Raw genomic sequence first — 22,367 nt, forward strand, 5'->3', positions numbered from 1 at the left:
GTCAACCGGAAGTGACGTGTAGCCGACCGCAAGAATACTTGATCTTTGTGTAATCGACCTGTAGTAAATCAAAAATCTTAAAGCTTTCCTTAACAGGGATATCATTTTTTTCTTTATGACACAACCTTATTTTGAATAGATATCAGCTTGACCAAAAGTTAAAATTTCAAAAAGTTCCTTGTGTATGGTAGGCCAACCCACAAGAAAAATCAATAAAAATATATATGTATATATATATATATCGTCGCTGGGGCGACAAGACCTCGTATCTACAAAATGTCAAATGTTCAGGAGAGCCAAAAAACATGGCGGCCAAAGCACTATACCGAATGGGACATCCGTTCCTTTGACGTGCCATGGCTCCTTCATTTTTGGGGTAAGACAACTAGAATTTGGACAGGACATCACTTAACCCATTATTTGACCATAAATGCAAAAAAGTCCTTTTCACCAAAATTGCAGATACTAGGTCTTGTCACCCCAGCGACGATATATATTTCTTTTTATATATGAATGAACAATTTTATGAGCACTTTCCTTCTAGAATCCTGATTAGATGCAGATGGGTGGTCAGTGGTCAATAACAGACATGTCCCATGAGTGTGAGGGCACCACACTTCCCCTGGCAGGACAAACACTGAATGGGTCCCTGTTGTTCTGTACTCCCAAATATTAAAGACAGGAGGTTGTTTTGACCAGCCTTCTCATAGACTGCTTTTCCCCAGAAAACGGCCTCTCTCTTTATGTTCTGTATTGCATTTAGGTGCTTATTGTTACCAAGACTGCATTTGCCAAACTTCTTGATTTTTCAGGAATGCTGATCTGGATTTTCTTTTATCCACATAAATCTATAACAGCATGTAAATGTTATATTTGTAAATTGTTTGATAAGCACTTCCTGTCATTTAAAGATCATTTATGGCACAAATGTATGCTGTGGTACTTGAAATGATAACACTTTAAGTTAGCATATAAAAAAAACAAGTGATGTTTACAGGTATGTGAAATTCAATTGTTCTACTCATGTGACCAAATGTTGCCCTCAAACTGGGATCTGGATGACAGAAAAAAGTTCTTTTCTTTTAAAATTGACAATAAAGAGCTTAGCGTAAAAAAAAAATATTGGTACTGATTGTATGCATTTTACAAGAGGCTTCTATAGAAAAGTTGTGTAGAAACGAAAGAGCGTGTAAGGAACAATCGTGTGCAACCTTTAACTTCTTAGAATGACCGTCTTCTGATTGGATATTCAGTGACTGGAGAGAAAGAGAGGAAAAAACAGCGGTATCAATTTGGCGATTGACCGTGAGACCACCCCTGCCAGTCACTGTGTCTGTGATTTGTTTATTCAAAATTTAATACTTCCACCTCACCTGCAAGATGATTCAAAATAGAAACGAAGCACATCTTTGAAAGTCGGTGTCGCCTTATCGGGAGGAAGAGACATTTGCCATATTTGGAGCAAGGAGCAGCAAATAGAGTGAAGAGTGTATGGCCCCACGGAGAGTCTAGCTAGAATTGACAGAGTTCAAGGCTTAGAAAGTGATAAAAGTATTTTCTTTTTTGTTTCTTAATCGTGTTGTTTTGTTCAGAAAATGTGACACTTTCGGAGGATGATGACTTTGCCATATTTCAAGGAACTGAGCCGCTTTGGAAGGATATTGGCTTTGGGGCACGCTCTTTATGCCCTGCCTATAAGACGCAGAAATCCTCTCACTGTGTATCTGCTGACAATACAGAGATCTTAAAGTGCTGAAGTAGCAGCTGAGTTCAGTATTTTTAGGCCCGATTAGGTTGCCCCGAGTGAGTGACATCCCTCAAACAAGGCATAGACATATATGAGGGTCTCAATGTTCCTGTTTTGACTGCAGCTGGACAGGAATGTCTGAGCTATGTAGCCACAAATAGCTGTAAGCTGAACATTGATAATTTATGCTGATATTGCTGGTATACCTAACTTTATATAGACATAGTTCAGGTTGGCTATTTGGTGCTTCAATGCTGTATGATTTGTTCTTGATATGATGTTTCCTTCTGATTCGAGTAAAATCCACACAAGACCAGCAACCTACCTGTATATGATAATGAACAAGTGACATCAGATGATTAATAGCATTTAAACCAAACTGCATCATGGGAAATCAAGACCAAAAAAAAAAAAAAGAATCCTTTAAAAAAACTCCCTTCTCAAAGTGATATGATTGCATCTGTTTGATATAAAGGAGAGTTCAAGATTTTACAGTACTGTGTATATCACTCCATTGAATTAAAGTATCCTCATATGTAAGGAGGCTACAGTTCATGATGTGTGTGCTGTACTTCAGTTATTGTCGTAAGTTCATATCTCAAATTGAGGATCATTTGCCAAGAGAGTATTTAATTGTCTTTTCTAAAAAGTCAGAAAGTTTTGAGGTAATATTGTATCCTGTTTGTCTTTCTGTTTTGCTCTGACATAATGTGTTCCTACAAGAGATATCTAAACAGTAACTCTCAAAATGATGTGAAATGACATTGAAATTAAAAAAATAGCTATGAATTTGTGATTAATCTGTCTTTCTTGGTAAATGTATGATGTCATTCTTGTTAGTTACTTTGAGTTAATACACTGTACATGTTTGTGCTTCCAAGGAGGAATGATATTATTAGACTGCATATGCTGAGAGGGCATGTGACCTAAAGGGTTTTAATCCACTAGAATCTCCTCTACGTGTGTGTGTCTGTTTCTCTGTTGACAGGTTGGTGCAACGCTGTGTGGCAGGCTGTAGCAGCGGGGGAACGGCTCCTGGAAGCGGGGACAAGGAAGAGGGCGACGCAACCCAGGCTGGCACTGGAGGGGGTAAGATGATTTGCCCACAGGGAAACCCCCTGGTGCTGCCTTAACCCATTTGCCATTTTGCATCCTGAAACCTAGTTTCTGAAGCCCCCCCCCCTCTTTCTTTCAATTAGCAGTTCTCACAGCTTTTGTGTTTGTTAACCATTTTTATTTGTGGCTCTTTTGTAAACCTACAAATTCTTTGTTTTATTCTTTCCATTGTCAGATCATTTTTGTTATTGTTCTCCCTTCAAAATCTTTGTGCTTCAGCCTCAAGTTTAAAAACGAAAACAAAGCTCTGAAACCCTCGAATTTTTGTTGTCTTTTGTGAATCTCTACATTCTCAGACTTCTAAATCCATAGACACTTAAGTTTGCCTTCCATGCTTTTACAGGGACTTTTTCTTCACTCTGTCATTCTCATATTCTTCAAGACCATTCACTCAATTCTTCTCTCCATATTAGAGTAGTACAAATTTTGTACTGGTATTTTTGTGTTTTAAAGACCCTTACTGTAAAAGTGGATATATTCGCACGACTAATTTTTCATTGCTTGGCCGGGCAACAAGAGTTTCGTGTGTTTTTAATTCCGTGGAATCAAGACAATCAACTTCTGGAACATACGGCAGGCAAAAATATTTGTGAGCTTTTATTTTTAATAGCGCTAGGTTCTGGTTGCGCGAAATGCGTGAAAATTTCAACACCGTGAAAATTTCCGCTTTTACAGTATAGGCAAAGAAAGATAAATGTTCTGTGACCTTGAGAAAAGTAGCTAGAATTTAGTTCATGGCTAGGGACACCATAGGGGGATGGTTCAAACTACGTGTTTGAAAGCTAAGATGAACATTAAGTCACATGTGGTTCCTTCCATCCAATAGACCCTTATCTGGGTGAAACTAAGGTGGTGATGTCCTCCTACTCCTTATAGGTAGTGGATCTACGGACCCCAGTCGCCAGAATCAGCAACAGCAGCAGCAGCAGCAGGGCTCGCAGCAGGGCGGGTCAGAGAGCGGCTCAGTGCGGCAGACCCCGGCCCACAGCCGTGGGGGCAGCGGCCAGGGTTCCAACCTGGGCTCGGCCAGGCGCCTGAACATGGGGCGGGTCCCCATCGCCAACCTGGCCACGCTCATGATGGAGGACTACGGGGGATCGGGAGGGAAGGAGTCGCTGCTCAACCACCGCGTCAAGGTGAGCTTGGGTGTGCGGGAATGCAGCATGGCATGTTGGAATGCATGCAGTGTATTATCTATGTAGTTCTCCTTGTTAAATTTACAGGAAGATATCATTTGAGTGCTAATATAGGCTTTATTGAGAAAATATTGACTGCTTCACACGGCATGCTGATGTAATAATGATGTTTTCTTTGTAGTTGATGAAGTAAGAAAACATGTTGCAACATTTATATTCAAGATGAACCACTATGTGAGGATCATATAAGTTCAAATCTATATATCTATTATAAAGTATGATTCTGTGCTTTATGAAAACAAAGAAAAACATTATTTTCTTGATTTTCATTTTAATTGGCATAAATGCAGTTGGGCCAAACTTTAAATGACTTTAACAGTGTGTTCGCTGACAATGTAAAGGCAGCAGTTTAAGTCTCATACATGTATATCTGCTTGTTGTAAGGAGCAAGAAAAAGAAAGCAGATATTTGTTTGATGCAAATAACAAGAGAAAAGAAGCAGAGGCAGACACCGATGGCTGGAGAAAAAGAGAAGTCAGAGGATGTGATGTGTGTCATTATTTTGTGAGTTGACACAAGTCAGGATAATTGTACCTCATGGTACTCATTACACCGAGTCCATTCCTCATTGGCAGATGATTACAAGTTGACAAGCCAGAAGATGAAAGTGGGAATTGAGGAATAGAAAAGAGTGTGACGTAAAGAAATGGGAGGATTAGCTCTGCTTCGTGAGGTGTATGGCATACCGCAGACCGCTCCGAAGTTTGCGCTTTATTTCCAGACACTGGCGTAATCGAGAGGGTTGTTTACAATGTACGTACTCCTGAAGGTACGGTTGCCCCGGCCAATAGGCACTCTGGGACATATTCCCCGGTCCTCCCTTTTGCCTCCTATCCCCTTTAGCTGCGACTCATGATATAAAGTTGGGCCTCATTTCTCTCCGAGCCCATAGCTTCACGGTTAGCCAACGATCAGTAGCCCGGGGCAGCACGGTCTTCCTGCGACTCGCCAAGTGATGCTTCCTCGATAAATTAGTGCGCCACTAGACCTTTGCCCTAAAATTGATCCATCATTTTGGCTCTAAGGTCAGCAGTATCAAATTTCTCCACAGAGATGCATTAATTCTAATCCTCAAGCGTCACTACCTTGTGTTTGTGCTGTTTATCATCATTGCCCACTGTTCGCCCCTTTTACTTCTTCTTCGTCAGTGTTTTATCCCGAGAAATGTTAAGTAAGACACTTTTTTAAGCCAACCAAAATGACGCAAGCTACTTTTGAGCAGTGCTCACAAAGAACTATCCAGGAAAAACTTATGAGATGCGAGCATCCATTTCCTGAGCTGGTTGACAAGTAAAAGTGATGAAAACAGAGATCTATTGTTCTGTTGCAAAAGAATTTCAGGGAAGTTTTGTTTTTTCACCTATCCTAAATGTGATTTGTAGCAACCATCATCATTATGGAATGGATGCTGCTTCATTTCAATTTCAGCAACAAAATTATTAGGCAAAGAAAGAACACCATCAGTATATTGTTGATCATTATGTCATTAACCTATTACAGCTAATTAGATTTAAAAAAGAAGAAATGATGTCAAAGGCAGCTGGCTTGGAAGCCCGTGCCATGCATCATGCTATGGATATGGCATAGTAACTCATTCCCTTCAATAGAAGTAGAAAATATTCTGAGACTGACAGCCTTATAAGCAACACTGTAACACTGTTACAAATACATCCCTACATGAAAGCAGAAAAAAAAAAAACAATTTGATGAAAGCGGAACGCCAGAGAAAAATATCGGAACGACCTTCCGTGGAAGGACGCGGGAGAGTTACCTTCGTCACGGGGGATTCACTTCGGGCGGCACCGTCGACATGTTGCGATAGACCCGTCAGGTGTCGTGATAACACGCATCCCCGACGTCTCTCCTGACATCACAGATGGACTGGGATAGCCTTGTGCCCCCAGGCTGGTAGTGGTATCACTTCACTGACACAGATTCTTGTTTTCTCTTGGTGAGAGAAGAACAGAAATGTTATGAATGGACAAGGGGGGGGGGGATAGATAGAGGATGATAATAGAGGAAAAATAGAGGGGGAAGAGGATGAGGGAGAGAGAGAGTGCGAAGAAGTAAGGTTGAAGAGTGGTATGTGAGATGAGTGTCATAGCAAAGGATGAGATGGAAAGATTGAGAAGGGGTAAAAATGCTGAGATACAGAATATGACATTATTCATCAATGATGTAAGGATGAAATAAAGATGGAGAAAGAGGAAGCATCAGAGAAAACATGGGTAAGTGAAGAGATATGTGAACTACAAATGGGCAAAGGACATGATTACTGGGAAAGGTATGTATTGCAATATTTGGACAGCTCGAGAAAGAGAAAAGGGTCAAAATTGAATGTAAGTGAGTGTGTGTGTGTGTATGGGTAATGTATTAAGGGATGAAGAAAGTCATGGTTGAAACATGCTGCAACCAGGTAGATATATTATCCTTTCATCTTTTTGGTGAGTTACAACCGAAGGATGTGATGAGGATGAATGAAAGAAGAAACCGCAAGGACCGACCTCACTCACCGCGTGACGTAACCTAGGGGATTCTGTTTCAGATACCACTTTTATCTCAACAGCCAGATCGTTGATCAAGGCTTTTAAGGGCAATAGTTTGGGGGTGGGGGATGGGGTGATAGCTATCATTTTGCCTTGAGGATGAAAACAATAGATGGAACAATTCAGGTAGAGAGAAGCAAACTCTTTGCTGTGTTGACCGTTTATCGAAGCAGAGAAGAGCTAGAGGGGTTATGATGCAGGAGGGGAAAGAGATATAGGGCAGGAACACGTAAGAACGGCTCAGAAATAGTCCCCGGAAGAGTGAATGGGGTACGCAGGAGGATGCGGGCGGGCAATTAATCTAGATGAGGGGGGAGAAAATGGAGCAAACAAGCAAAACAAATATGTAGGAGGGGCGAGTGGAGGTGGGTTAGATGGTGAAATGTGGTCATGTATGGACCTTTGACGCCTCTAGATCTGTTCTCTTAAAACAGCCGAGTGCTACGTCATTTTTCCGCTGCGTCCGGATGACATTATCGGTTGCCACATCCTCTCATGTTGTGGCTGGAAAAAAGTCCATTGTCTGCAGAAGGGAGGAGGTTGCTAATGGCAACTGTTGCTAACATCCAGAGCTGATAGATCTGACTTCTCTATGCATAGTGCATATACTTGTATGTATGTGCATTGTTTGTGTGTACCACATACAACATGTCACCTCTCCTGGTCTTACATATGCACCATGGTTTTAATAGCAGGGAGCATGATACTGAAGTTACACTTTTTCTGTTGTGTTTTCTCAAGTTATCTTTAAAGTCACGATCATTTGAAGAGCCGGTCCTCTACATGTTTAAAGGGATAGTACAGTTTTGGTTGACATGAGAAATAGGCTTTCGAATTTTTGCAAGATACCAAGAAAACACTTATGATATAGCACAGAGCATACCATTTTAAGAGGAATTCAAAGTTTATTTGATGAAAATCGGGTTTGGAATAACTGAAACATCCAAAAACAAAGTAAAACAAAGCGATCGTAGCAAAGTGTGGGTCCCACACTTTATTAGAATCGTTCTTTTTTGGATATCTCAGCCATTTCAAAACCAATTTTTATCAAATAAACGTTGAATTCCTCATAAAATTGCATGCTCTTTCATATTTCATATGAGATTTCTCATTATCTCACCTAAAAATGTTAGAAACCTGAAATTAGGTCTCAACCACAACTGTACGATCCCTTTAAGTTGACTTTCAAGCGAGACAAATCAGGGAATGTGGTAGAGGTTTCGTCAAGATCAGACCTACCAGGAGAATGGATTGGAATTTGTCAAGTCTCTCATTTCCAAGAAACTGTGATATAAAATACGAATTGGGGGATGTGGTGATGTCTGCCGAGTTGTTTATCTCAGTTTGCACGACTTTATCGTGAAAGTCAATTTAAACAGATTATGGAATGACTCTTTAAGCTGTTGAAGCTGTTGAATAGCTTAGCATTTAAATGATAAATTCAAAACGTGATGTGACATCTTCATGAGTAATCATTCATTGTCTATCCAAGTTTTGTGTACCACCATTTGCTGGAGACACCAAAGTTCTGTAAATGAAGGCCCAGTACAATTAAGAAACCACTTCCCCAAATTAGCTGCTTTACTCTGCATTAGGATACTGATATTGCTATCTAAAAAAAAAAAAAAAAAAAAAAAAAAAGGAGAATCGTATACATGTATTTAGAGAGAGAAGATAGTTAGGGAGAAAAAGACAGAGCTTTCAACTTGTGTGTTTTACAATAGTTAGTATGTTACCCCCATATGTTTTTTTTTATCACTAAAAAACCTGAAATTTTATATGGCATATATAGTACCTACACATTTTCAACCAAAGTATGATTTTGTTTTGTTTTGTTTTTTTGCTTTTAAAATACATTGTTTTCCTACTGTATATAAGTATGATATTAGACTTGCAAAGGTTGGCAGCCCTGGAGAGAAAGAAAGAGAGAGAGAAAGAGAGAGAGAGAGAAAGCGAGGGAGGGGGGAGGAGAAGAAGGCTGGGGGTGAAAGAATGTTGCAGGTGTGCAAAATATGTCCACCTGTTTGAAGATGACGTAAATCTGTGAGTCATCCCTCCTCTCCTTCCAGGGGGCTGTTATCTCACCATCCAGCGCTCTTCTCCGATCCAGATTTGATTGACACGGGCTCCTCTTGCTGGACCGGTCAAGATCTCTCTTCCTAATCCGAGATTAATTTCGTATCGCCAGAGCAATTTGTCTTCATGTGTGGCGAGGTAGAGCAGATCCACGAATTGCCGCAAGTGGGGTCATTCCTGTCAGCGCCCATTCTTCGTGACTTTTGTGGCCTGGACTCAGCAAATAATGTTTATTTCGAAGGAAGTAGCCCTCATCTATTAGCCCATGTAACATGCCCCCTTCCCGCCCCCTTCCACCCTTCTCTCACCATCTTCCCAAAGTCTTCTTGAAGATTATAACATCAGAGCCGATGAGTTGACAATATTTAGGTCAAGTAGCCTGTTGGTTTTCCACAGATTTTACATTAACTTCTGTGAGACCCCCCCCCCTCCCCCATGTCCTCTATTCCACAAGGAAACCTACAATTACTCTGTGGTACAGAAATTTGCAGCTACCATAGCAATGACTGAAGGAGACACTGCCAATTCGCTGCTTCCAAGTTGTTGCATGGTAACAATAATGCTTATGAATTCTGAGTATTGGATGTGCGTTATGAATCAGAGCTTTGTTCAGGTGAAGAGAACTACAAACGCTCTGTAACTTTATCAGCTTTGCTGCACAAATGGCTTTTTAGGGCCTTGACAGTGTGTCTAGTTTTATTCGTACATGCTGTCATACATATCAACCCCATTGTTACATAAAAAGAGAAAATAATTTCAGCCTCACACTTTTTTTTTTCTTTTGCATTTCAAGTCCCCCCCCCCCAAGTCAAAATATGTGTGCCAGTATTTTCAGAGGTTTTTATCATTCTTGATGGATCAGTATCTAATTTGATTTGATTAATGATGAACAATGGAATTTGCTGTATATCTGTCAAGGTTTTATATTTCATTTAATTGCCAATAGTGCTCGAGGGGGGGGGGGGGGGGGGGGGGGTGGTTACACATAAAAGTGGTTGACCTGGCCACAGGAGAGCACATTTCAGATAAACACGATTGTCTGTCCTTTGTACTTTCCTCAAATTATTGCATATTTGGCCGGCCTCCTATGTTGCGTTCTGACGAAATTTCATACGGGAAAAGTGCCAACTTCATATCAAAGTGTGCCATCTTGGTTGATAGTGCACATTCTCTTATTTTGAATGTCAGGAGAAATTTTAGACGTTCCATTACGCTTTCTCGCCCCTCTCTGTCTCTGTTCGTCTTCCTCCCGGAGAATTTATCGAGAATTGCCAAACCCATTACCAGTTTGGTGTTGATGTATCCCCTGTCTGAAAGCAACGGACCGGGCCCCTCCAGCTCAGGCTGCTCCTTCTCGTATCGCACCCCCTAATTTGGGAAATTCTCAAATCTGCACTTCATTGATAGCTCTCGCTTTTCAGAGACCACATTTGTCTCGTCGTTCAACATCATCTTTTCCCCTTCTGCTGATTTTAGAGCTTTTGTGTAATATAACACACAGACAAGACATACACACACTCACACACACACACACAAAGAAGAAAAAAAAGTATTTGATTTGGAATATTTCCAGAATGGGAAAAGCGATAAAGACCAAGCCCTCAGGAAATGTTTTGCCCTCATTGCACTGGAAGAGAGCAACAACTGGCTTATGTCAGTCGTAGCAGCACTGCATTCAATTGAATTTTGCAAGTACATTGAGGCCCTCAAAAACTCTAAAATTTGAGCCTCCGTAGAGTTTTCTCAGTCGGGAATAGGTGTGATGATGACTCCTGGTGTTGGGATTTGTGACAACGCTCCATCAGACATCGGTCTGGTCTCATGTTCTGCGATGTCATGAGAGGTCTCCCCTAGCTGGGCTGTAATGCCAAGCAAACTTTACAGACTTTCACTCTCAAAGTCCAAGGCTTGCCAAACTTGTGCCTCACCGTGGCACTCAAGTGAATTAAATCCAATAAAATAATAAGAAGAAAGAAAATATTGGTATTTGTTTTATTGGGCTCTCTTTTAACTCTTGGTCATGTGACCAATGTTCATATTTTGCTGAGGCATGTTGGGAATTTGCGAACAAAAGAAATCCCCAAGAGATGCTTGGTTAATAAACCAGCCAGACTGGAATGGGGGGTGGAGAGAGGGGTGGAATATTGGTAACCAGCCTGTTCAAGGGTGCCTGGCAATGACATTCGTGTGTCCCATCACTCACCTGTTGATATGCTCACCCTATCTCACTTGCACACTTAGATGTTCTCCTTGGGGGCTCCATCAGGACTCTGGTGCAGTGTATTACAGGAGGCTGTAATCACTATTTAGATCCTCTCATCACCTTGACCTCTGACCCCCCACTTTCTTTATTATTATTATTATCATTATTATTATTGTTATTATTATTATTATTTTCGAGTAGAGGAAGGGAGCAGGGGTAGTCTTGACAACAATGGGAAGAGTTGAAGCTGGGAGCGAGATGGAGATAAGAAGCTGTCAATCACGACGGCAGACACGAGGATGGCTCACATGGGGCTGAGTTGATGGGGACCGGTGGGCGGTGAAGATGACGGGAGGGCTGCAAGATGGGAGGAGATATCGGTGATGGGATGTGACAGAATGTCTCACACGTTAAAAAAAAAAAACCTGCCTTGAGGGATGTGGCATTAAGGGCTGCTCTCACAACACTTACGAACAGGAGCAGTGTTTGTTCATTGTGAATCACTCCTCAAAAATCTCAATTGTGTTTGGCTCTCTGTAATCATGAGATGACAACAAACTTTTAAAACCCTGTGGAGAACCACTTCATCCTTTTTGAAGAGTAAATGTGATCCATTACATACTATGTTGTCCAGTTTGACCAAATTGGACATTAAACTTTCTGTGTTCAAGATAACGCAGTTTTCTTAACAAAATGCAACCTACAAAAGCTCTATTCCTGTCCGTAAGATGTTACTTGATTTTATTATCTTATTCAACATCAAGACTATGGCAGTTTTGGTAGAGATGTTAATGTCTACTTTTGAAGAGTTTGTTTGTTTGTTTGTTTGTTTGTTTTTAGTATGGCACATGGCAGTATATCATTGCTTTCTCTTTCGTGAGTTCAAGATATTTGCCTCTGTCTTTCTACCTATGTGGTACCTTGTATTTATGCTGCTTGTGAAGCTATACAAAAAAAAAAGTTCTCTGCAATAAATGACTGCATACAGAAATGGAGATTTTTCTCAGAGCACAATATCATCCCTGGGATGGCAAGACCTTGTATCTCAAAATCATGAATTTTCAGGACAGGTGAAATATCTTTACAATTTTTGCAACATTTTCACAAAATGACATCAAAGCTGACACCAAATGTTGCAGAAACATTGTTTTGGATCTTCAAGCTCAAATCATCTTTTTTGATATTCAGTATTGAGCTAGAATGTTTGATAATGCATACCAATTCAATACAAGGTCTTGTCACCCCAAGAAAGAAATACAGCTCAGGCATTTGGAAAGTATGTAATCATCGTGAAGTTACATCTTTGATCCATTTTGCAATCTGGAAGATTATGCAATCATGTGATTATTACAAAAGTATGTGATCAATATAATGATAGATAACATTTTAACCTCCCCAGCACAGCTCGCTGTACACCATGTTTACAAATATTTGATGATACACTTGGTGAGAAGAGAAGTTCATGGCACTCCAACGAGCCGAGAATTGAGTTTGCACCGACATGAACTCGTGCGTGAACTTGCCGTCGGGGACGTGAACTTGTGGGCGAACGTGCCGTCAGGGTTTTCAGTCCGCCTTGGTCATGTCTGTGTCATGGCGAGGCCAGCCGTGCGCCATTGTTTGCAATTGTCTACCAGCGAGGCATGGCCAGTGGACCCTAGATTCGGCTCCGGGGTGCTTTGCCTGGTAGACGTGTCGCTATGTCAGGCTGTCTGTGATTGCATTTGTTAAAGGGACTTTCCTTCTATCTTTTTGTCATAGCCAAATTATGAGTCGATAATGTTTGTTCAGATTGATTCATTACAACACCTTCGAGTTATTCATTGTTTGTCATTTCTGAGAAGAAGTCATAATTATGTTCTGTGGCAGACATTCCCCTCAGGTGGGAAGACTTTGTTTGGTTTCAATAACAAGATTGGATAATGAGATGAAGTTGGAGCAAACCTGATGACATCAATGCTTCAAAAATCTTTAGAAGTCTTTGTTTTAACTTGATACATTTGTACAATATTTTGTACTTATTGCCTTTGATGGCAGTTTGCAATGTAAACTTTTGTTGTTTTTTTTTCACGGCTGATCAGTAGTAGTACAAAAGAAATGTTGAGATATCATTACATGTACTTTAACTGTGTGTTAACCATCTAGTAGGAGGGGTTCATTGCACTGTGCCACAGGTACAAACCTGCCCTTCTTGACAGAGAGATTTGCCCAGAATGGAACACCTGGTCAGTGTAGGTAATAACAGCACACAAACATGACAAGACATGTGAGTCACAGGGAAAACATCTCTGTTTTAGAACAAGTTTTGTGTTCCTTTAAGTGAGTACTTTTGTGTCGACTACTGTCCTTGTATACACAGTCATGTATTTTCAATGCATTTGCGATATCTGAGCAGGTGGGTTTTTAAGATTTTATGGAAAAACAATATTAATGACAATTAAGTGTTTCAAGGAGCTTGCCCTGGGGTCAGCATGAATGAACATTAATCGACAGCAAGAGATGTTTAGCAATGCCCAGTTTAAAGCTATCAGTCATGTAATCTAAAATTTACCCACACATCCTCATTTTCAGATATCATTAATGGAAGATGATATTTGGGAGAAGTTTGGAGGGCTTAGCCAAAAAGAGGTAGAGCTTGTAGAAGTTTTGCTGCATTCTGGTAGACATGGCTCCTGACGGAATTCTATTGACTGCCTCCTGGTTTGGTAGGAGACGTGGACGAACGCCAACAGCACGGGTTGTTCAACCCAGCTCTGATTTCATATTTCCCTCTACCGTGTCAACAGAATTACCTGGACCGTGATTTATGGGGTTCTGCGCCGACTTTACAAGCCCTTAAAGAGACAGCTAGCTGTTGGGTTATCTTTTGTTGTTATGAGTTGAAGCATATACGTAACAATGCATTACTCAAATTCATCTATCTGTTGGTATGATGTATAACTTTCACTTTTCTCCGCCATTGATGCTGAGAGTGTCCTCTGTCTTCCAGACATTGTGAGATTGATTGATGCGATCTACCAGGCTTACATTTGGTTAATTATCATGCTTGGTACATATTCCCCGAGGGTCCTTGTTATAAACTGCCATAAGCCGTTCTTTCTCCTTGCGACTCTCCATGGTGGTTTACATGTGATGGTAGACTCCCAAGTTCAGGAAGGACATTTTAATCATCAAACCAAGCGCAAGTTTTGATATTGAAAATGCTCATATACTTTGTGATACCGTTCAATAGACAAAGACTTGCTGTTTGTTTTGTGTTATTTCTTTTGTATATTTTTGTGATATCTTGACAAAGGTCTTCCAAAAGAGTGTTTCTGCCTTTAAAGTCAGAGGCGACATTATTCTACCTCTACATGTTTCTGTGTACTTTGAGTTTACCCCTCTACGGGGCATCCTACTGCCTTTTTGTTATCTCTAGGGTGCTATCTTTCCTGTCCTCCAATTTGGGACTTCCACACAACGGGCCCTTATATGGTCAGGCCAGTAATCACTGTTTTCCATTTGCGTGACCACAAAAATTGAGGGTTACCTGTCGGCTTGGCTACTTGGGGTGTAGAATCCCTCCTCCCCCTCCCCCCCCCCCCCCAAATCCCAGTTTGACACATCTAAAAGTGCTTCGAGCATAATGAGCAGATCGTAGAAGAATACCGAAATTTGTTACAATCATGAATTTTGGAGACCTGCATTCAAACCAGTGAGCCAGCAGCTTCAAATTGATGATTGTCTGGGCAGATTCTGGCAAACCAAAACTTAGCTGAACTTTCCCGACTTGTTGCGCAGAATGTTAAAAGCAGTGTCTCAGTCAGAGAGAGAGAGAGAGATAAATTACAGAAGCAACTTTAATGAATTTTTTGTGAGATCACAGCCTGAAAACGTACCTGGGGTAGTTGAAATGAAGATCTGAATATAAAAAGTCACAGGAAAACAATTTTATTGACCTTGCTTCTGATGTGACAATTTGTTTATACCAAAAGTGAGCAAATGTAGATCAGTACCTAAGACCTCAGATAGAGACAATGGCGTACAAAGGTCAAAGTTTTGACTCAGCTCGCTGCAGAAATGTGGTTCGCAAACAATCGAGAGGCATGAGTCATGTGAGTTCACTGTTCAGTGGATGATGGGTTTGTCATTGATGGTGGAGGGGGTTAAAAACAGCTGGTGATGGTTTTACCAGCAATGTCGGACACGACCGAGAGGGTGCGTTGCCAGCGTCATCAAGCAGGATACTTTGGCTCTGTGTTTTGCAAAATATGGTGTTAGCCAAGCTGCCAAGTCCCCATGATTCTTCAGAAGACTTCCTGGAAACTTCAATGCTATATCTCTTTATGTCTGGCTAAGACGATAATACATGTATAAGATATCTCCCTGATTTCGACATTCTTTTCTTCTTCTTTTTTCTTAGCCTATTGAGATGCATGTGAGACTGAAGTATCTCCCTGATTGCTCTGTGGAGTCTTACTGATGTTGATGGGTGAAATGCTGGCAGCCATGGGGTAGGGGGATGGGATGGACAGTAAAGAAAATGCATTCCAAATACTCACCTTCACTAAAAATGATAATTGTAAGCAAGAGATTATTAAACAGAGGGGTGAAGTTTGAGGTTTGAGTTTTCTTCAATTTCATCTCCCTCTACACCTGATGATAATTGCAGAGACTCCAACTCTCCCGCTGAATGCCCATTTTTGCAAAATCTCCCGTTCTCCCGCTTGAGATTTGATTTCTCACACCCTGGCTCTGTGTCTCCTGCTTGAAATGAATTCTTTCTTTGTGCCATCGTATATTGAAAAATAAGCCTTAGATAGCACGAGAGAGCATCTAGAACCCAAGAGCTTCCAGGGCCCTTGAGCGGACCCTGGACCCCGGCCTCGAGGAACTTCGTGGTCTTGTGTGTGCTTCGCGCACATCAAGTTGGAGTCTCCCGTTTGCTAGGAGTTTCTGGCGGGAGAATCTCCAGATCAGAAGGTGCTTGGGGTTGGAGTCTCTGTAATTGTACATTTGTCAGCTGGTTTTCTTAGAATCACAAACATTTGGTTTTTTTTTCCCCAGAAGTGACCAGAAGATTGAAGATTAATGCACTCAAACAATTAAAAAGAGCATTTCTACTGTTCTTCCCTTTTTTTTTTTGGTTGGGGGGGGGGGGGGTTGCAAAGAAAGGAAATCATCAAAGCTCAGAGTTTTGTAACACATGATGCCACATGCTGTCTTTAGATAAGATATGGATATTTGTAGTGTATGAAAGGGAAGGCCCCCTCCCACACAAAGATAAAAAATCCCCTTTAAAGAATGACATTTCTGTACTGTTAATGTTGTTGTAGGAAGATAACATCTCTCACTCGCTCTCACTCATTTAGATTGCTATCTCGTATAAAGTCATTTGATCTGAGCATTTTTTGGATAAAATCCCTGTTGAGGGAGGAAGCAGCTTTCTACCCCAAGAATTAAGGCGTTGGAGCACCAGGAAGAGTAATTTGTGCGAGGGGTGTTAGATGAGGAATCTCCGAGGCATCGGCGCGTGGCCACGAATTAAACTGCAGCACCATCTCGATGTCTCTAGCGATCGTAGATATTGATTGTTCTCATCCGTTCTCGATGCTATCAAATTGAACTCCGGCAGCGTGTGAGCTGTGTCCTGCCTGTCCAGTGCATATCGCTAATTATTATTTTTTCAAGTCAAATACTGGGGAATTGGGTACGGATGAGGAAGAAATATTTGTGTCAGTTGACGTTCGTCCAAATAACCCACTTCCTCTTTGGGAAGATTTCCCCAGATCACATTAGCAACATTTTTCATTTCCTTAGCGGTGCAGTTGTGGTGCGTGTTTCCAGCAGTGATCGCAAGATGCACAGTTGTAGGACAATTTATCCACACGTAGCACAAAGCTGCAGAGCAGTTACAGTTTGTAACAGTATGTATGTGTGTTACAGCTTAACCTTTTCTCTACAAGGGTCATTGGACAGTTGGTAAAATGCTATGGGGTTGTGTGTCCCAATCCATACTCAAGCACACAAAGGATTACTGAATACTGTATACGCCATATATTTCACGAGTCTTGAGTTTTTCGCGAATCGGGAATTCCCAACGATTTCGCGAGTGGTTAAATTCGCGATCGTGGAGTCCTGTACTGAACAGAGAAGTGTACGCGCGTGTCACATTCACATCAGGATCAGAGTCAATACTTTCGCGTGTCTTTAATTTCGCGAATAGCACCTGACTCGCGAAATTCGCGAAAATGAAAACCTCACGAAATATTCGGCGCATACAGTATGCTGTTAAAAGTGCAATTCCACTGTATGTATAAGTTAACCATGTAACAGACAAACTAAAGAAATTGAGAAAATTGCTAACAAACAAATTGATAAAAGTTCCATTAAGATTTTACATAAAATGAGACAGTTCTGGAATTTCAAAGTTTCCCATGTTTTTATGAAAGAGCAATTAATCATCACAATCATATGCAAATAAGAGCAGGTGATGTTTTCTATCCACCACACTCCCATTGGTTTGCACTCACATACACACTAAATCCAGACACTGATCATACAAATAATGTTTTGGGGAATTAATAGAGAAACCAGAATCTTTTCCATTTAATATCCTTCTTTGGTAGGTTATTGAACACCAGCAAAAAACAAAAACAAAAGTAAAATTATGCAAGAAAAAGCAGGAGAACAGATAGATAAACATTCCTATAAAATTTTGCATTGAATGAAAAAGTTATAGAATTTGAGAAGTTTTCCATATTTTCATTAAAATGTCATATTCATTCCACCCACAAAATACAATTTAGAAGAGGGTAGTGGTGTCATGGACTGACGATATCCTCATTAGTTTGTGCATAATAATATCAACCAATGTTTGGTTGATTATTAAGTGACTCCAACTCCCCTGCCTTTAAATCATCAGTACCAGGTTATCACAACACATTAAAAAGATTGATTGAAAGGATACAAGCATTACCTTTTTATCTCGTGTCAAAAAAGGGAACTTAGTGAAGATAGGTGTTTAGGGCAATGCATGTGGTATTATAGGCACTGGATGCTGCTGCAACTATTATAAAGTTACAGCTGTCATACATGTCTGAGCCAGAGGAAGCGTGAGAATTAAATGGGAGAAAAATATTTGTCTTAATGTTTGTTGACATAGAGTAGGTACTTCAGTCATCAGTCACCGTTCGTTAGCCAGCCAAAATGCTTAGGCTGCCCCCCTCAGGGGGGAAACATACTATGTTGCTTCCGTCGATGGGAAATGCGGATCAGTGAAAGCTGTGATAAACGGAACATCGGCTCACGGACATGCTCTGAATGCAGCGGCACAGGCTTGCGCAAGAAGTCGGGTCTTTGGCAAGTCCTGCAGTAAACCCTGTTTGTGCCTTAGTACTTGTTGGGTTCACCAGAAATGTTGCACATCAGGGGACCGTTTCATGAAACTTTTTGTCAGTGATTTACACTGACAACTGTTAAAAGCTACTGAAATCCTTGCGTCTGATCGGCTGATAGCAAATTTGTCGGTGAAAACCTCCGACGAACTCGTTGATGAAACGCCCCCCTGTTTCACTAAGCATCTGTCGAGAGCAATGCATTTTGATCTCATAGAGTCATAGGCTACTCTTTTTTGCTTGGGAGAAAGAGTTCTCTGTAATGGACCAAATTATGTCATTTGGGTTGACCGACTCAGACTTACGAAGTTTGTGTTGCTTGAGAGAGTAGTCTTTTCTCTACCTACTGTGAAAATATGAAATATAAGCATTTTTTTTCTGGATAATATATATCGTCGCTGGGGCGATAAAACCTCGTATCTACAAAATGTCAAATGTTCAGGAGAGCCAAAAAAACATGGCGGCCAAAGCACTATACTGAATTGGTCAGCCGTTCCTTTGACGTGCCATGGTGGCTTCATTTTTGTGGTAAGACAACTAGGATTTGGACGGGACATCACTTAACGATTATTTGACCATAAATGCAAAAAAGTCATTTTCACCAAAATTTCAGATACAATGTCTTATCACCCCAGCGACGATATATATATATATATATTTTTTTTTTTTTTTTTTTCATTGATACTTCTGCACGGCACGCTTGGGTAACTCTAATCTTTAAATCCTCTTTTTTTCCCTGTTTTTATAAAAGTGCACTTCCTGCCTCTCTGTTATTTCAATCACTTTTTGAATGGGTTAGGATTGGCCAATTGCAAGAAGTTAGATACAAATTTAAAGCTCAGAGCTTATCCTTTTAAACTACGTAGAAAAGTAGAAATTCATTTTGGCCTACTTTTTGTGGGTTTTGAGCTGGATGGTCATATAAATGAATACAGGCACTTATTTATTTTTCATGTTTTGCTCTTTGATACTTTAATCTAGTCTCAGTGTAATTGTCTTGTCTAAGCTTTATCTTACCTTTTCTTTTCTGAATAAAGTTGGATTTTGTTTTTTTGTGAAAAGTTACCCAGTGATTTCCAAAACCCGTACCATGACTTTAAGCAGTCTTTACACACCTTGTTAGTGTCTACATGAGCGTATGTTAAAGTCTTCTAGAGGCTGAATGACAGTAGGACAGACAAGAGCATTTGGTTTCACGCTGTGGCAGCAATTAGGAGAATTTGGAGCCAAGGTGCGCACCAACAAGAGCAGAGAAGGTGTCATAGGTGCTACCGAGGACGTCAAGTTCTCGTCCAAATTGACTATAAGTGATAGCATCCAGCGCTGTGCAGCTCCCCCGCTATTTTTGCCCAGTTTGATATGACTCCTCAATTGACGAGACTCTCACATCGACACTTTGATAGCTGCGGAGTGGCGGTGCTCCATAGAATGTTTTCATTTTTAGAAGATTTGATTTTTGTCGTTAAAAGTGAGCGGAATACAACAGGCGTTATACAGTATTAGGGTCCCAAAGCTGCCACTTTTGTACAAATCCTCCTTATTGCATTCATGATTTTGATGATTGATGACTGATAGACAGGTTTGTTTGTTTGTTTGTTTGTTTGTTTGCCTACATGTACTTGCATTTATGTACTTCTGTACGAGAAATTATTGGATGATGAATGACATGATGTTGAATCTGTCATGTATTTTCCATTTTCCAGTCAGCCAGCTACATATTCAGAATGCTATGACATTGTAAATCAGGATTTTAATTCTGCTGTGTTTTATCCAAGAGGGCCAATTGAGGTGTTCTAGGACATGAAAAAAAATTGATAAACTCAGTTGATGTGACAATTCATTCAATCTGATTCAATTGAAAACATTTGAGCATGATCTAAATTTTTTGACAGATGTTGATTATTCTTTGTGTACTGGAGCTTTGTCTCTGTTGTGAAAAGTTCAAATTCTTTCCATCAATGAAATGAGCCAAATCGTGTCAAAATTTTAAGATTTTTGTTACTGCATTTGATAAAGTATTTGAAGGACACAATTCGTTATCAGAAGTTTTGATGTGTTGTTCCATTTTAATAGCTGTGAGCATTCTTATAGATTAATTCTAATTGGAGCAAATGCTTCTTTATCTTCACTGGAACCTGAGTTGCATCGCTTGTTCTGGTTTTGTCGTAATGCTGAAGGATATACCTGGTGTCATTCACATTCACTTCTGATTTCCAGTTTATCAGAGATGCACACACACACACACACACACACACACACACACACACACACACACACACACACACACACACACACACACACACACACACACACACACACACACAAACAAACAAATAAAGAAACAAAAACAACAGTAACCTATACTAACTTTTCCACAATTCATTTGTAGTCTTTAAGCTATATTTTTTTTGTATGATTACAGGGGGAAAAATTTGTAATTTACATTGTATACTCCTAGTTGAAATTATAAATGTGATATACTTGCGAAACTGAAAAGAATACCTTCCAACCAACATGGCATGTTTCAAGTATAATACCTTAGTGGTAATTTGCTGGTTAGGTGATGATTTTTTTAAAAGAGTGTGTGCTGTTCCTGTAAAAGGAAGAGAGAGCATCCTATAGGGAAAAAAAAATGTCATTGTTATCATGCTCTACGCACAGGTAAAGACGGACATGTACTGTAGAGCGGAAGGCATTTTATCTGAAAGTGGGTTAAGTAACAAGCAAGTTGTAGTATTTGTCTGTTAGAGAGCCAAATGACACCAGTACGTGTCAGACATGGACAAGCATGCACAGTGGCTATTCAATTATCACAATGCATTGTTGTGCATTTCGACTAAATTCTTTGTTAGATGATGATTACCAAATACTTAGAGCAAATGTCTGGTACCTTTGATTGCATGTCCTTTTCCACATTGAAATAATTTGAGGTTTTAAGGTGTCATAGCTCAGGGAAATTTCACCCTGAAGCGAAGAAAACTGTTTTGAAAGAGAGCCATCATAGTTATAATATTAGCAAAGAGTGGAAATCTAATTAAAATGTTTGGATGTCAAAACATCTAAACATGGCATCCTTCTTTGGTGATCAGGGTAGCCATCTTGATCACATGACCATGACATCATTTGTACGCTGTATACGCACTGTATTTCATGGTGGTCTATTTTCGCAAGTTGACTGACATTCATGAAAGTATCTACTTGCCAAAATATTGCCTCCTTTATGGTTGATATTGCGTCAAGGGTTGAAACCACTTAACTTTTGTTTCTTGAAATGATGATACTTGCGTATTGTTCTGTCGCTGACTGCATTTCAACTGCAAAATTTGACTGCTTGTGCCAATATATAGACCAGGTTTCCAAAATCTCATGCTCACAAAATATATGGCATGTACAGTATTATCATCTCATTTGTTTTGTATTCAAATAGACTAATAGCTTTAAAACGTATATTAACATACTGTATATACTTCTGTTGTCTTTGTAGACATCTGGATATAAAGTCCTCCATATTCCTTCGTGTTTCTTTCAAGAAAGAAAGAAATTATATTATGTGCCTTACAAACAAACACAGAGTAGCTATAATCATAGCTGGTTGATTGAGTCAAGTGTTTTCTCAAACTCGTAGTAGACATCTTGTTGGTTGATCTGTTGCGAGTTTCAAAACATTGTAAAGTTAGGAATATAATATACGATTGCTATTTTTGTACACATTAAACAAGCTGCAAGCTGCAAGCTGCAGCTGTTTCCCCAAACCATTTTCATTTAAGACATGTATGTATATATTTTCTATTTTCATGTGAGGAATTCCTGTGATGTTGTACTTTTTATTACAAAAGATTTGTATTTGCTCATGTGTTAAGCTATTCCAAACATGTTGTACAATAATGCTGAACCTCATTTAGGAAATTTATAGGCAGATCAGAGTCTTGGTATCCGAGAATAACATTTTGACACGGATCCCAGCCTCCAACATCCCCCCACTTCCAGTGTTTACCCGTGAGGAGTGGTCTGTTTCCTTGGCAACCATTCTCTGTGCCCTGTGTACGTGTGTGTGTTGCACTACTGCCTGCTCTCCAGAGAGCCCCGCATCAATCTCTCCCCTGTTGA

The 22,367-nt window shown here is 40.2% G+C and overlaps 1 protein-coding gene across 1 annotated transcript in view; it reads left to right on the top strand.

Moving 5' to 3' along the window:
• Positions 1–22,367, top strand: part of LOC139711038 (pecanex-like protein 1) — a 135,734-nt gene that overhangs the window by 107,600 nt on the left and 5,767 nt on the right. Inside the window, exons 36-37 of the mRNA XM_071622962.1 lie at positions 2,736–2,836; positions 3,740–3,999. Coding sequence (XP_071479063.1) covers positions 2,736–2,836; positions 3,740–3,999 — 361 coding nt within the window. The remainder of the gene's footprint in view (positions 1–2,735; positions 2,837–3,739; positions 4,000–22,367) is intronic.

The sequence above is a fragment of the Diadema antillarum genome, unplaced genomic scaffold (genome assembly GCF_040938485.1).
Source record: "Diadema antillarum isolate AM-2024a unplaced genomic scaffold, OU_Dant_1.0 seq00001605_RagTag, whole genome shotgun sequence".
Taxonomy (NCBI): Eukaryota; Metazoa; Echinodermata; class Echinoidea; order Diadematoida; family Diadematidae; genus Diadema; species Diadema antillarum.